The 13,572-nt window shown below is 40.4% G+C and overlaps 1 protein-coding gene across 8 annotated transcripts in view; it reads left to right on the top strand.

The window, feature by feature from the left end:
• Positions 1-13,572, top strand: part of GRIP2 (glutamate receptor interacting protein 2) — a 383,817-nt gene that overhangs the window by 358,245 nt on the left and 12,000 nt on the right. For 7 of the 8 annotated variants that reach the window (XM_063426279.1, XM_063426278.1, XM_063426276.1 and 4 more), the window contains 5 exons: positions 3,356-3,501; positions 4,710-4,790; positions 7,832-7,898; positions 9,620-9,765; positions 11,373-11,517. In XM_063426279.1, coding sequence (XP_063282349.1) covers positions 3,356-3,501; positions 4,710-4,790; positions 7,832-7,898; positions 9,620-9,765; positions 11,373-11,517 — 585 coding nt within the window. The remainder of the gene's footprint in view (positions 1-3,355; positions 3,502-4,709; positions 4,791-7,831; positions 7,899-9,619; positions 9,766-11,372; positions 11,518-13,572) is intronic. The other variant, XM_063426277.1, reaches the window with a different exon arrangement.

Here is a 13,572-nt window from a genome sequence, read left to right as displayed (position 1 = left end):
CAATTCATTTGGAATTCCTGACAATTCACAGTTTAGCAAATAACCCTGGCAAATATGAAATGTGCTTGTGAAATTCTTCTTCTGAGGCCCTTTGGCAAATAACGATTTAGGTTCAAGGGCATTAGTGATCTTTACTGTTGAGTTATAGAAAATGTTCACCATTTATCATATTCTGTCCTTTGATTCAGGAATTTCTTTTCTATTTTGCAATGTTCCAAGTTACAGAATAATTAAAGGAATAAAATCGAGTGGGAGGTGGGGAGACTGTAAGCAGTAGGGGGGACCCAGTTTGGTATCTTGCCTCTGGCAATATAGAATTTAAATCCTACTCTGCTGGGTAGTAGAGACAACATGAATCCGCTAGGTCGATAAAGAACAGATGTTATCACTTCCATGCACCAATCCTTATCAGAATATCTATAATGCAGTAAAAGCAGAAAAAAAAAATCTAACTGAGCTAGAAGGACAGAGAGTGAGGACAGGCAGAGACAGAGACATGGAGGAAGCTTGATAGGCAAATCGGGTAATATCTAGCATAGGTGAAATAAGACCATGATAAAGCAAAAGTAAAGGATCTTCTGCAGATGACCATGAAACAAGCCAGGTAATTCACTTCAGTCCGAATGGCCCTGTACCCAATGCGACAAAATCATCTGATGCTGTACGTGGCCATACGAACTGCAAACTCCGAACATCGTTGTAACGGATCACCTGGCACACCGACTGGGTACCTCCGTTGAAGGATGCTCCTAGCGCTTCCTGAGGACTCCAAGCACTGCAGCAGACACCACAACCACCGAACCGGAGAAGCATGCGAATGCTCTCAAGCATATGAATGCTGTAAACAGCTGAACAGGAAAAGCATACAATCAGCTTACACTCCTGGCAATCAGCATACAATCCAATTCCCCCAATAACGAGACGACACTTCGTTTTGAGGTCAATCAGAACTAACTGTACTGGCACATACAGCCTCTGTTATTCCCAATCCACAAACATAGTACTGCCCACAGGGATTTACAGAACAACCAATCAATACGTACAATACACACAGACACTCCCACACAAAATCCTCCCCTCTGCCTGTGACATGATTACTGAACACAATGGGAAATATAATTATCACAGACAGAAATACAGTTTTATAAAACATATCACAGGGACCCCAAAACATGCAATAATCCCATATTAATATCCTCAGAAACGGGGGATCTGGGTGAACCACATATCCAAAATTCACCCAGATCCGTTCAGTAGTTTGGAAGATACAGTTTAATGCGGATTCCGCAGAACATATACAGATTATATAAAAAATAGTTACTGTATAATGTGTCCCCTGTTGTATAGTTTAAAACTACTGCACGATGTCTTTGTGCACCAAATACCGGCGAGATGGCACCGTGTAGAAAAGTCACAACAGTGTCTGTGATTTAAAATGGCCGCCATCCATTGTTCTCACCATGTGCCTCTGATACATGACATGGTGGCCACCCAGTAACTCCACAGTATGTCCCCAGATGGTTCTTAAAGGGCCAGTAGCAGCATAATACAATACAACATGCCCAAATCCTGTATTTAAAGGGTCAAATCTCCCAGGGGCCATAATCAGCAGGCAGGAGGCGGGCAAACAGGCTTCTCCAATGCCCAGTGGCGAGGTTGGTTCCGCCACAATTGTTCACGCGGTATAAAAGTGTACAGATTTTGCAGAGCAACCTCAAAAAAGCGTGAATATGGTCAGAATTTCAGCCAGACTGAAACACTGCTAGACAGCTGAAATGCGGACCTTAATTAAAAATCCCAACCATTTGCCCGCTGACAGCACTAGCAGTGCAAGGGTGTTTTTTAAATTCAAAAATGCAATAATAGTATAAGGTAGGTTTAAAATCGGTCATGCCGTGGGGGCATATCTCCTCACTGTATTGAAAAACTAATTACTTGAACAGCCATTGCCAAATAACAGAGAGTTGGACCTGATGAAGTGGCATTAATTAAATAATAATGGTGGGTGGACACTTTCCCCCACCCCCCTACTCCCAGTAGCTGGTGATGGCAAATAAAAGGAACTAAAAAGAAACATAAAGCTTAGTGAAGCAGATTTGGTGTATAAATCATGCCCCTGCAGTCCACTGTCCAATTCTCTGCCATTTAGGTGTTAAATCACTTTGTTTATACAGTCCTAGTCACACCTCCCTGCATGTAATGTACAGAGCCTTCCTAAACACTTCCTGTACAATTAGATCTAATATTTAAACTTCCTTTATTGTGCAGTCTGTTTAATTTAGAATGTCTTTTCTGCTGCACTGTTAATAGCTTGCGACACCTTGCAGGAGCCACCTGTGCATTTTTCTTATCTCCTGCTCTTTAAATTGAACTTTTAATCACAAAAAAAAACAAAAAAAAAACCTTTTTTAATGTAATTTGACATCTGATTGAAAGTGAAATCATCCGTTTTTTTATTTTCATGCAGGCTGGGTCAGTCACACCAGAAGAGGTGTAAATGCTTTATTAAACTAAAGTTGTTTTGGTGACTATAGTGTACCTTTAATTACAAAATAAGGGGGCACCCTAATGTCCCCTTGCTTCCTCCTGTAGAAAGCAGGTAAGGGGCTACTTATGAAGAGAAAGTTACCTGTACTCTGGCCCAAGTCCCTATGTAAATTTATACAAAATGGAGGCTCTTTAGGTTTATTCCGATGGCCATTTGAATATAAGCTCACATGCCAAGTCAAGCCTCAAAAGGTGAATCCTACACTAGCCATAAGATTAGAGTATTTTATAAACCCTTTCACATCTGCAGAGCGCAGATAACGTTCTCTTTGTTTTTACTATGTATTTTGAGCTGTACTAAGCCACTGCTGCTGTAAGCACAGTGCTTTATTTTGTTTGTAGGGGAGCTACTACTTATTACAATATTTCTCTGTATTTTATGCATTTCCCCATATTTTCATTCTTTGTCCCACCTCCTATTTCCATGAGCATGGTGGCACTGGAATATTTAGGCTGCATTTCCTGGAATCCAAATAGATACAAAAGCTAAGAGATCTGTGCATAGGGTGGAATTTGTCTCTCTCCCTTCCTGGATGTGTTCTAGACTAGTCGTGACTGTAAGAGTACATATAGGTAGAACATATCTATACTTTCCTCCATCATTCTAATTGACTGCAGACCAGCAATGGTGTAGAGATGGAACAGACTTTATGCCACAGATCTCTTTGGGGTTCTAAGCAGATCACCAGGATGAGTGATCAAGGGGATGCAAAACTGATCTTTGCGACTCTAAATTCACTCACATTGGCTGCATGCCTGATGTAATTGTAAATAGATCATTGAACTTCTGCCTTCTCCTTGTTGGTAGGTGTGGCCTTCTCCAAGTTGGTGATAGACTGCTTTCAATCAATGGAATCGTCACAGAGGACGGCACGTTAGAAGAAGCCAACCAGCTCCTTCGAGACGCAGCTCTCTCTAATAAAGTGGTGCTAGAGATTGAGTATGATGTGGCTGGTGAGTAGTAGGGGTAGTAAATCTAAAAATCCACAGCCTCTAGCTTCTAACACTCCACCCTCTGTATAATACCCGAGAGCTCCCCTGCCCTATGCTGCCAGCTTGCCAATCTGCCCTGTGTGTACATGGGCTCAACTGCATAATGCAATTCACTGTCTAAAGTAAGCAGGCTTGTTTAGTGCTACAAAAATCCTCTTATTGAGGAAACCTGTAATGATTAATTTGTGATTGACTAACACTGCATCCCATAAAGAGTTACGGTGAGACTGACTATACATTCTTTCACTGAAAGGGTTAATGTACAAGTTAGCGGTTGTACATTAACCCCTTCAGTGATGGAATGTATAGTAGTCTGTCTCAAAACCTGAATGCATTGTTTTATTCCCTCCCCCCCTCCCCCCCCCCCCCATTGAGAATATGTACTGTCTGATAACTCACAGTTCTAACCTCTGTGCTGGACATGTACCTGCTTTATGAGAAACAAGACTAACATTAACTTAATAAAAGGGAGGGTGTAGGTAAAGCAATTACACATATATGTTAGATAAACTCCTTTTCAAAAATAGCAGATTTTGTGTATGTATTTATTTTTATATGGGCGCTGGCAGTCATTAAATTTTTTTTTTTTTTTTTTTTTTATTCTGGGTCCATGTATTATTGGCCGTAAGGTGCCAGACACCGGGAACAATAGTAAATGTAATTACTTTTAAATGCGGTTTTCTACCAAATTCTCCCATATACTGTAATACCTCTTAAATCTTGTTTTCCAGCCAACTCTCTGATTTCAAGACGTTTTATGTTGCTTGCCTGTCTGATACCCCCAGCTAAGAGGGAGATAAACCATAAAAATACATTTAAGTGTGATGACCTTGTACAAATTATGCCAAGCTGACCAGCCCGAATAGCCTTCATCACTACACTCCTTGCACTTTTTAGTGATCTATCGATCCACCCCAGGACATCTGTGCGCCCTGCCCAGTTGTCACGTAAATGCAGACTGTGGCACTCAGACATCATGTTAAATTTGATGACTTAAGGGCCACAGATGTCCTGCTTCTTCTTGTGTGGCTTATTACCCTCCTGCTAGTCTTGGTACATTTGTATTTTTGTGAGGACTGAGTTGTGAAATTGGTTTTATTGTGCAGGTTCAAAGAGAACCAAAACCACGTAATCAGTATTATTAATACATTCTCTTCTGTTTTTCCAAGAGTCCGTGGTTCCGAGCAGTGGCACATTCCATGTCAAACTACCAAAGAAGAGGGGAGTGGAGCTGGGAATCACGATCAGCTGTGAGTAGTATCCTGAGCTGTGTGGTTGACTACCATGTGTATGCTTCGAGTGTGCTCCACATTAGCCGATAAAATACCTGGTGAATTGTTGGGTTCACAGCAATTGGTTAATGGCATAAACACCTGACAAGGGTGTCAGACAGCAAACTTTCACCCGTTGGCAGATTTTATTTTTAGAATTATGTGCCAGTTGCTGGCTGGCTGTGAATTATGGGAATTGTAGATTATATTCCCAGCTGCAGGTACTGGAGCTTGCATGTTCCAATGTGTGCCGAACTCCTGAACAGCAACCACTGGGAGTAAAAGCATAGAAAGGACTCTGGGTACATGTCACACATGTCACAACCTTTGGATTTCTCAGGCATTTCTGTAAATCTGTTTTTGGCATTTTTGGGGAATGCCAACACCCACAACCAATTCCTATATCACGAAAAATAAACCCAGACTTGATGAAAAGACACTGGATACAGTATTCTCCATACTTGGTGATCCAACCAATGTTTGAATTTCATAGAATTCATTGAAATCTCATTTGAGCATAGAATTTTTTTTGCTGTACTTAAGACCATATTATACTCTTCTATTGCTATTAGAAGTATATCTGTCTTTAGTGCTGTTTTAGCATAAACATAAGTGTCTTGTATTGATTAAAGTGTGCACAGAATGATCTGCATATTTAAACTATCTGCATTATTGAGTCCAGCCACTAGTTAGATTTTACTTGTTTATCTCGTATTTATGTTTATGAAATCAGCTTGATTTCTTCTTTCATCAAAGCTGCTGTAATTTAAATAATTTATTTTCCAACCATCTGCCCTACGAATTTACCACGTACAGGAGAAGCTTCTTTATTTCTGATACGTATGTGTGGCTCGCTAATGAATTGAGTGTTATAATGACAATTTCCTTAAAGAAAGTGGGTCTGATTTCCAAAACGGCTGTGTCAGGTTTCAACTCAATGTGTCCCTTTCACAGCAACTTCACTCCGTTCATCATTAATCATTTTCCCAACTGAGCTCCCAGAAAAAAATGGCTTTTATTAAACGTGCCGGTTATTATGCATTCAAACTCTTCCATCGATCTGCTGCTGTTATTTTTCTCCCTTGTGACTTTCCTGTCCCTATGGAAGGAGACTCTGTCTGACTCGAGCAATTTATTTTCCCTTTTTCCTACGGCTGGAGTCCCCACGCAGGCATCGGGGCAGTGTCTGGCATTACTGACGTAGCAGACAATTTTCTGGCCTGTATGCAATACTTTATTGATCTGCTGTCAGATAAACTGCTTCCCCAAGCTTGGCTCTGGATGGCCCTTTTGCCCTTACAAGAGATATTTGTGGGTGGCGGGGGCAGGGGAAGTATGCTTGTTTTTGATAGATAGCTATTAAAAATTTGCTTTCGTGCCCCCAACTTATCTGTCTATCTAGAAAAAAACAACAAGAAAGGGATCACATGTTAAAAATAAATCAATGTGAGCAGCATAATTCTTTGTAAATATATATATATTTTTTTATATTTTTAAAACAGTCAATCTTAGAAACCATCAATGAATAAGTCTAATCAGAGTAAACAGCATTTTTAAATTGAATACCCAATGCACCTTGGACTTGGGGTCTCTGGTGCATAACCCGTGGTATAGAAATTCATACAAAAAAAGTAATCTGTATTGCATTCAGGACTTCCATGATGAACAAGACTCCACTCTCTATTCTCTATATACAGCACTAAATGTCCGATATTGCAAGAAAAGTTACAAGTAATTTAAAGAACAATATAGGTGCCCATACCACTTTAGCTCATTGAAGAGGTGCTGTGTCCCAGGTCCCTTAACCCTGCAGTGGTGGTTATTGCAGGTTTAAATAAAATGCAATGATTACCTGCCAGGTTTAACTCCACCTTCCACTAGAGGCTCGTCAGGCGAAATTTGGTTGACTAACTGACACTGGGCGTCCTCACGCTATGCATGAGGACATCCAGCGTCACCCAAGACGCCATAGGAAAGCATTACACAATGTTTTCCTAAGGGGGGGGTCCTAATGTGAGAGCGGCGAGTCCCCCCGCCGACATCACTAAACCAGTTTTAGGTGGATCTTAAATATGCAATTCCCTGTTTATTCTCCAGTTTATTTCAGGGTTTAGAGGATAATCTTGTAAACTGGAAAGACCTGGTTTTAAAAGTCTGTCTGTTGTAGAAAACCTCCTCTCTAAAAATGTTGTAGTTTTTCCATGATGCCTGGTAGAAAATACAGACCAAAAGATCAGAGCTGCTTAACCAAACCAAATAAAGTTAGAGATCTTAGAGAGGTAGGCAGCACACCTTAAAAAGTAGGACTCCCTCTTAGCCCTACACAACAAATACAATAGTAGAAAAGGATAGAGGGAAAGGTTGCGCCAAAACAATGTCTACTATGTGTGAGCGATTACAAAAGGATAATAAAAAAAAAATTGTATATATATTGAGGACATCCAGCGTATTATCCTTTTGTAATCGCTCACACATAGTAGACATTGTTTTGGCGCAACCTTTCCCTCTATCCTTTTCTACTATTGTATTTGTTGTGTAGGGCTAAGAGTGAGTCCTAATATATATATATATATGTATATATATGTATATATATATGTGTATGTGTATATATATATAAATACAATTATTTATATTACAAAATCAGTTGGTATTATAAAAAAAGGCCAGTATAGACATATAGACTTGCCAGGAGAAATGGCTATGGGGTTCTTCAGAGAAGTATTCTTCCACCCACCAGGAGATCAAGGTCAGAAGAAATCTTGAAATTCGGATGTAAAAACAAAGCGAGACTAATAGTGTAAAATATCCCAGAATTTGATATAAAGTTTAGTCTACAAACATCTGCAATGCCAAGATCTTACGAGTAAAGTGTTCTTTTGCTAACATATTATCACTCCACCACACCCTTGAAGCCAAATAAACTTAAATTATACTTCAGAAGGTGGGGAGTCCTAATCTAGGTGTTGTTGGTAAATGTATTTATTTTTTTCATTTTACATCTTTATTTATCTTGCTTTTAGCAGCAAGCAGAAAACCAGGCGAACCTCTAATTATATCGGATATCAAGAAGGGCAGCGTGGCACACAGGTGGGCATTCTTAATGCAGGGTAGGTACTGCGTATGTTAACCTCTTGTTTGGTTTTGAATAAGAATTTTTTCAAATTTAGTGCAAATTTTTTTAATTAAATACATAAGATTACTGCCCTCCCCATTCGTACTCCAAATAAAGAGAACTTCCCCTATGTGGTAATATGCAAAAATGGCTTGGTTGAGATTTCTAACTAGACTAAAAAAGTAAATTATGCTCAAAAAGACCAAGATCTTTAGCTGTATTGAATGGATGAATTGGCTGGCTACCAGACTGAACCGCTACCTCTGGTACTACAATCTGTATTGTTGTTCAATCTCTGAAACTGAACCATCAAAGGTTTATGCAAAGTCTAATAAATCAGGAATTGGCTGCAGTGCTCCTATGGAAAATATGCACAGACTCAATTGTCACAGGGCACCTTGTCTACAGTATAAAAGACAGCGCCTATAGTACACTACACCCTCCTTATAGAAGGATAAATACATACTGCCATGGCGGTATTACAATCTACTAGCCAAAGGACTATCTTGTAGAACTTAATTCAACAACTAACATGTCTTGCTCGTCTGAAAATCGCTGCTTGTACAAAACCACAATACCTCGGTGGACATAGCCACCTACACTTCTTATTTCTTCTGCTAGGGAAGCCATATCTACTACGGTAATACACTCCACACTAGCCTTGGCTAGCTACCTATTCCTAAATGGTAAGTGTGACAGTAGGCACCATCACCAGGAGTTTGTGTAGGACCCTGGACTACTCCTATGGCTGTCACTCTGTACCCATTATAGGTTCAGATTTGTGTATATGTATTCTTAATGCTTTTATGTGCTCTCCTATCCTGCTGATGCTTGCTGCCAACTAGGTGGATTTGACTATTATTATTATTATTATTATTATTATTATTGCCATTTATATAGCGCCAACAGATTCTGTAGCGCTTTACAATATTATGAGAGGGGATTTAACTATAAATAGGACAATTAAAAATAAACTTACAGGAACAATAGGTTGAAGAGGACCCTGCTCAATCAAGCTTACATTCTATAGGAGGTGGGGTGTAAAACACATTAGGACAGGAACTATGGAGCCTGTATAGTGCCATCTGTTGGTAGCACGCATCAGGAGAACAGAAGAGCACACAAAACCATTAACAATACACAAATACATATACACAACCTGCACCTATAAAGGGCACACTGTGACTTACTAGACATAGGAGTAGTCCATGGTCCTACATAAAGTGTTTGTCTGAAACTCCTGGTGATGGTTACTACCGTCACAGCCAAGAGTGCTCCCCTAGCTATACATTGGTTGTACAAAGCAACCTGCTTTCCAAACAGTAGTAATGAGCAAGCTCCACTAAGTAAGAGTTATCCATCATAAAATATAGTACCCCCCATAATACACACTCAATTCTGGCTGAGGCCTGACGCACGTTTCAGTGATTAGTATATCATCGTTAGAGACCTTGGTGCATTGGAGTTTCACAACAAGGAGATCCTACATGTAGCTGCATCCATACCATTTCAGTGATTGTAAAGGAAGGTCATACAAGTGGCACATTTGCCTGATACCTAATGCCATCTGTTTGGTTTCTTTTCTATTAATGAGAACTAAATTGATTGTGAGGCCATCTGAGACATTGCATTTCTGCAGTCTGTTTGTGCTGTAATGTAGCTGTACATTGGTTTCATACGTTGTCTGTCTTTCCAGAACTGGCACTTTAGAACCAGGCGACAAGCTATTGGCCATTGACAACATCCGGCTAGAAAACTGTTCCATGGAGGATGCGGTGCAAATCTTGCGGCAGTGCGAGGACCTGGTCAAACTGAAAATCCGAAAGGATGAGGATAATTCTGGTAGAATTATTTATTTATTTGGCAATCTTTATAAAGTATAACTTTTGACACAGAAAGGTAATGTGAATAAAGAGAAAAAATAAGACCATGCAATAAACATTGAAAATACAAAGATCCTATTGAAAGCCAAATTTCTAGGCACATTAATTGTTTATCTTGTGTGTCCTGTTCAAGACCTCTCCTGTTGTCTCTCTGGCTCAGACTGTCCAGAACTCCTGATGCGCACTCTAACCAATGATACCAAATCTGTACGTGTTTATCACTTTGGGACACAGCACTCCCTGATTCCGCTGCTTTCATCTCTGCTATCTTTGCTTTGCATTGTTGGGATATTGTTGGGATATCTGTGGTCTTCCATTGAGAGGAATGATGGATTTGGCTGCATTCAAGATAAAACCGATATAGTATGCGTGGTAAAACCTTCATTTTGAGTACGTTGATATGTCCAAACCAAGAGAAATGTTGCACAGCCCATTTGTGGAGATCTGATTTGTAACTCGTTTAGCAGACTCAAATGCTTACTCTGGTACGTTCTTAGAAATATCAGCAGTCAGCCAGACACCCAAATATTTAATCTGCTCACTGCTCCATTTAAATGGAAATTGGGATGCTAAATCACTATTCTCCTGCGGTTGAACAGTGATATTTAAGACCTCACATTTAAGATTTGAAAACTGTTCGTACTTGGAGAGTGTAATTCGTGGTTGCGTCACGAAGTTGAGCATGCCATCAATTTTGTGTTCTGCCTGGCTGAAATTGTATCCACTTATGCTGATGTTACTTCTTCTGCTTGTAAAAGTGGCTGGATACTGGTAGGGTTCTGACATTCTTTTAATGTAGCGATGGTCTGTGATTTTTCTGTATGTTTCTGTGGTGCATATTCTCATTTCAGCACTGAAAGTGTGAGCCAAATGGGCTCCAATTTGACATGTAGGGGGAATTCTGTAGACGACATTTCAAAGAGATTTGTGTTTTTATGCATTAATATTTTTTTTTCTAACACGTTAATTAATGCCTCTAAATAAAAACGCTTCTCCCCTGTGCCAGTAGCTGATAAATACATGGTGGTAAATGAATTCCCTTCTCTGTGCCATTAGCTGCTGGGTACATGGTGGCAAAGGAGCTTCCTCCTCTGTGGTTTCAGCTGCTAATGCATGGTGCTAAAAGAGCTCCCTCCTATGTGCATGTAGCTGCTCTGTTCATGAAGGCTAAAGATAATCTTCCCCAGTGCTGTTAGGAGCTCAGTGCAAAGGGGTAAATGAGCCGTTAGCTACTCCGTGCATGTGGATAAGGGACTCCCTTCTCTGTTTTGTTAGCTGCTGAAATAGAACATTTGGTTTACACACCTGTTAATGGAGAGATGGTTCTTGCCTTGCAGTTATTTGTATTTCTCTGTGTTTCCTACTTTGTAGCGTTACAAATGTGTAAATTAATTATATTTAGAGATTTAGTTTTATTTGGGGGAATATCATTTTGGGTAAATGAAAAGATCAACGATTCATATAGTTTTTTGATTGTTTGTTTATCTTTTATTTCCTCCCACATTGAGATGAATGCCTTAACACAGTGAGACGGTGCGTTATTGCCTCTGTCCTCCTGTTTTTCAGATGAACAGGAAACCACCGGAGCCATAATTTACACAGTGGAACTTAAGCGATATGGAGGGCCCCTGGGGATCACAATATCTGGAACAGAAGAGCCATTTGATCCTATTGTGATCTCTGGGCTTACGAAGAGAGGCTTGGCCGAGAGGTAAGATCGTTTTTATGATTGCAGGTTTTAATCTCCCAATAATGACTCCAGTGCTAGTAAAAGACAATTTTTGGCGTAATTTGAAAGGGGGGTAAAATATTTATTACATTATCTAGTTGCTTTAATGGTGGCGTAAACTTTGCTAGTAATTTTTTTTATGAAAAGGTTAGGTCAATCATGATATAATCAGGTATGCCTGTCCCCTTGTCCTAAGAAACCCGATTAACTCTAAACTGGTCATTTTTAAAATCTGCTTTTTCTACTTTAAATCATGACATTCCCTGTGCAGGGTGTTGCCAGAATACAAACCAACAGTCAGTGTTTGTTATAATATATTGAGTTATGAACCGTGATTTGGTGTCTCCACCCAGATTCAGGAATGAAGTTACCTGCAATCTACAAAATCTCTAGTGAGGGATCCCTAAAATGTATCCCTAACTTATTTTGACACTGTGTTAAAGGCATTGGCGGATCCAGGGGGGGGGGCAACGGGGCAATTGCCCCCCCCGAGATTCCCCCCTGCCGGCTAGTGCAGGGCTGGCATTCCCAAGCGCCAGCCCTGCAATGTGCCTGCGGATCGGGGAGAGTGATCAGTAAGAGGGTCATTTATTAACAGAGAGAAGTCAGCTGAGACTCAGTCAACAAATGACTGGCAGGGTGCATCGGGATTCTGCAGGTTTTCAGAAGCTGGATGTCGTCACAGCCTCTCCTATTTTAGAGGGCAAACCATTGCAAAACGAATGGCTCCATTACTTGTGGCCATTGTACTCCTGCCTTCATGACCATCACAGCAGGCTTTAATCACTCCATTTTAATTTGCATTCTAAAAAAGAAAAACCTGCAATGTACATGGCAAATACATACACTGATCGACCACAACATTAAAACCACGGACTGGTGAAGTGAATAAAATTCATTGTTATGTCACCTGTCGAGGGGTGTGATTTATGGGTAGCAAGTGAACAGTCAGTTCTTTAATTTCATGTGTTAGAAGCAGGAAAAATAGGAAAGTGAAAAGATGAGTCTCTTGTCAAGGGCTAAATAGTGATGGCTAGACAACTGGGTCAGAACATCTCCAAAATGGCAAGACTTGTGGGGTGTTCCTGGTATGCAGTGGTTAGCCAAAAGTGGTGCAAGGAAGGACAATTGGTATCAGGGCCATGCCCCCCAAAATTCATTGATGCATGTAGGGAGTAAAGGGTAGCATGTCAGGTCCGATCACACAAAAGAGCTACTGTAGCTAAAATTGTTGAAAATGTAATGCTGGCCATGGTAGAAAAGTGGCAGAACAGACAGTGCATCACTGTTTGCCTTGTATGGGGCTGCGTAACTGCAGACCAGTCAGAGTGCCCATGATGTTCCCTGTCCACTGCAGAAAGAGCCGTCAATGGGAATGTGAGTGTCAGAACTGGACCATGGATTAATGGAAGAAGGTTTGCCTGTTGTGATGAATAAAGTTTTCTTTTAGAGTAGGTGTGTGTGCATTGTTTACCTGGGAAAGAGATGGCTGCAGGATGCACTACGGGAAGAAGGTAGGGATGTGGAGGCAGTGTTTTGCTGTAGACCATGTTCTGCTGGGAAACCTTGGGATTCATGAGGATGTTACTTTGAAACGTACAAACTACCTATAGAGTGTTGCAGACCATGTATACGCCTTAATTGCACTGGTGCTCCCTGTTGTCATTGGCCTCTTTCAGTAGGATAATGCACTACAAAAATTGTTCAGAAAATGATTTGAGGAACATAACAAAGTGTTCAAGTTGCAACTTGCAGGACTTAAAGGATCTGCTGCCAATATCTTGGTGCCAGATACCACAGGACACATTCCAAGGTCTTGTCCATACTTCGATGCACCATAGCTATTTTGACAGCACTAGAGGAATCTACACAATATTTGGCACGTGGTTTTAATGTTGTGGATGATCAATGTACACTGCAGTGATGTCAAGCATGATTTTTAAATTATGCTTTAAGTAAAAATAAAATTGTACCGTGAAATGGTAGCAAAAATGGACTTTATACTCACACTGGCTTTACAGAACACTACACAAACCA

This window comes from Pelobates fuscus, chromosome 7 (genome assembly GCF_036172605.1).
Source record: "Pelobates fuscus isolate aPelFus1 chromosome 7, aPelFus1.pri, whole genome shotgun sequence".
Taxonomy (NCBI): domain Eukaryota; kingdom Metazoa; phylum Chordata; class Amphibia; order Anura; family Pelobatidae; genus Pelobates; species Pelobates fuscus.
This window is presented reverse-complemented; position numbering and strand designations above follow the sequence as displayed.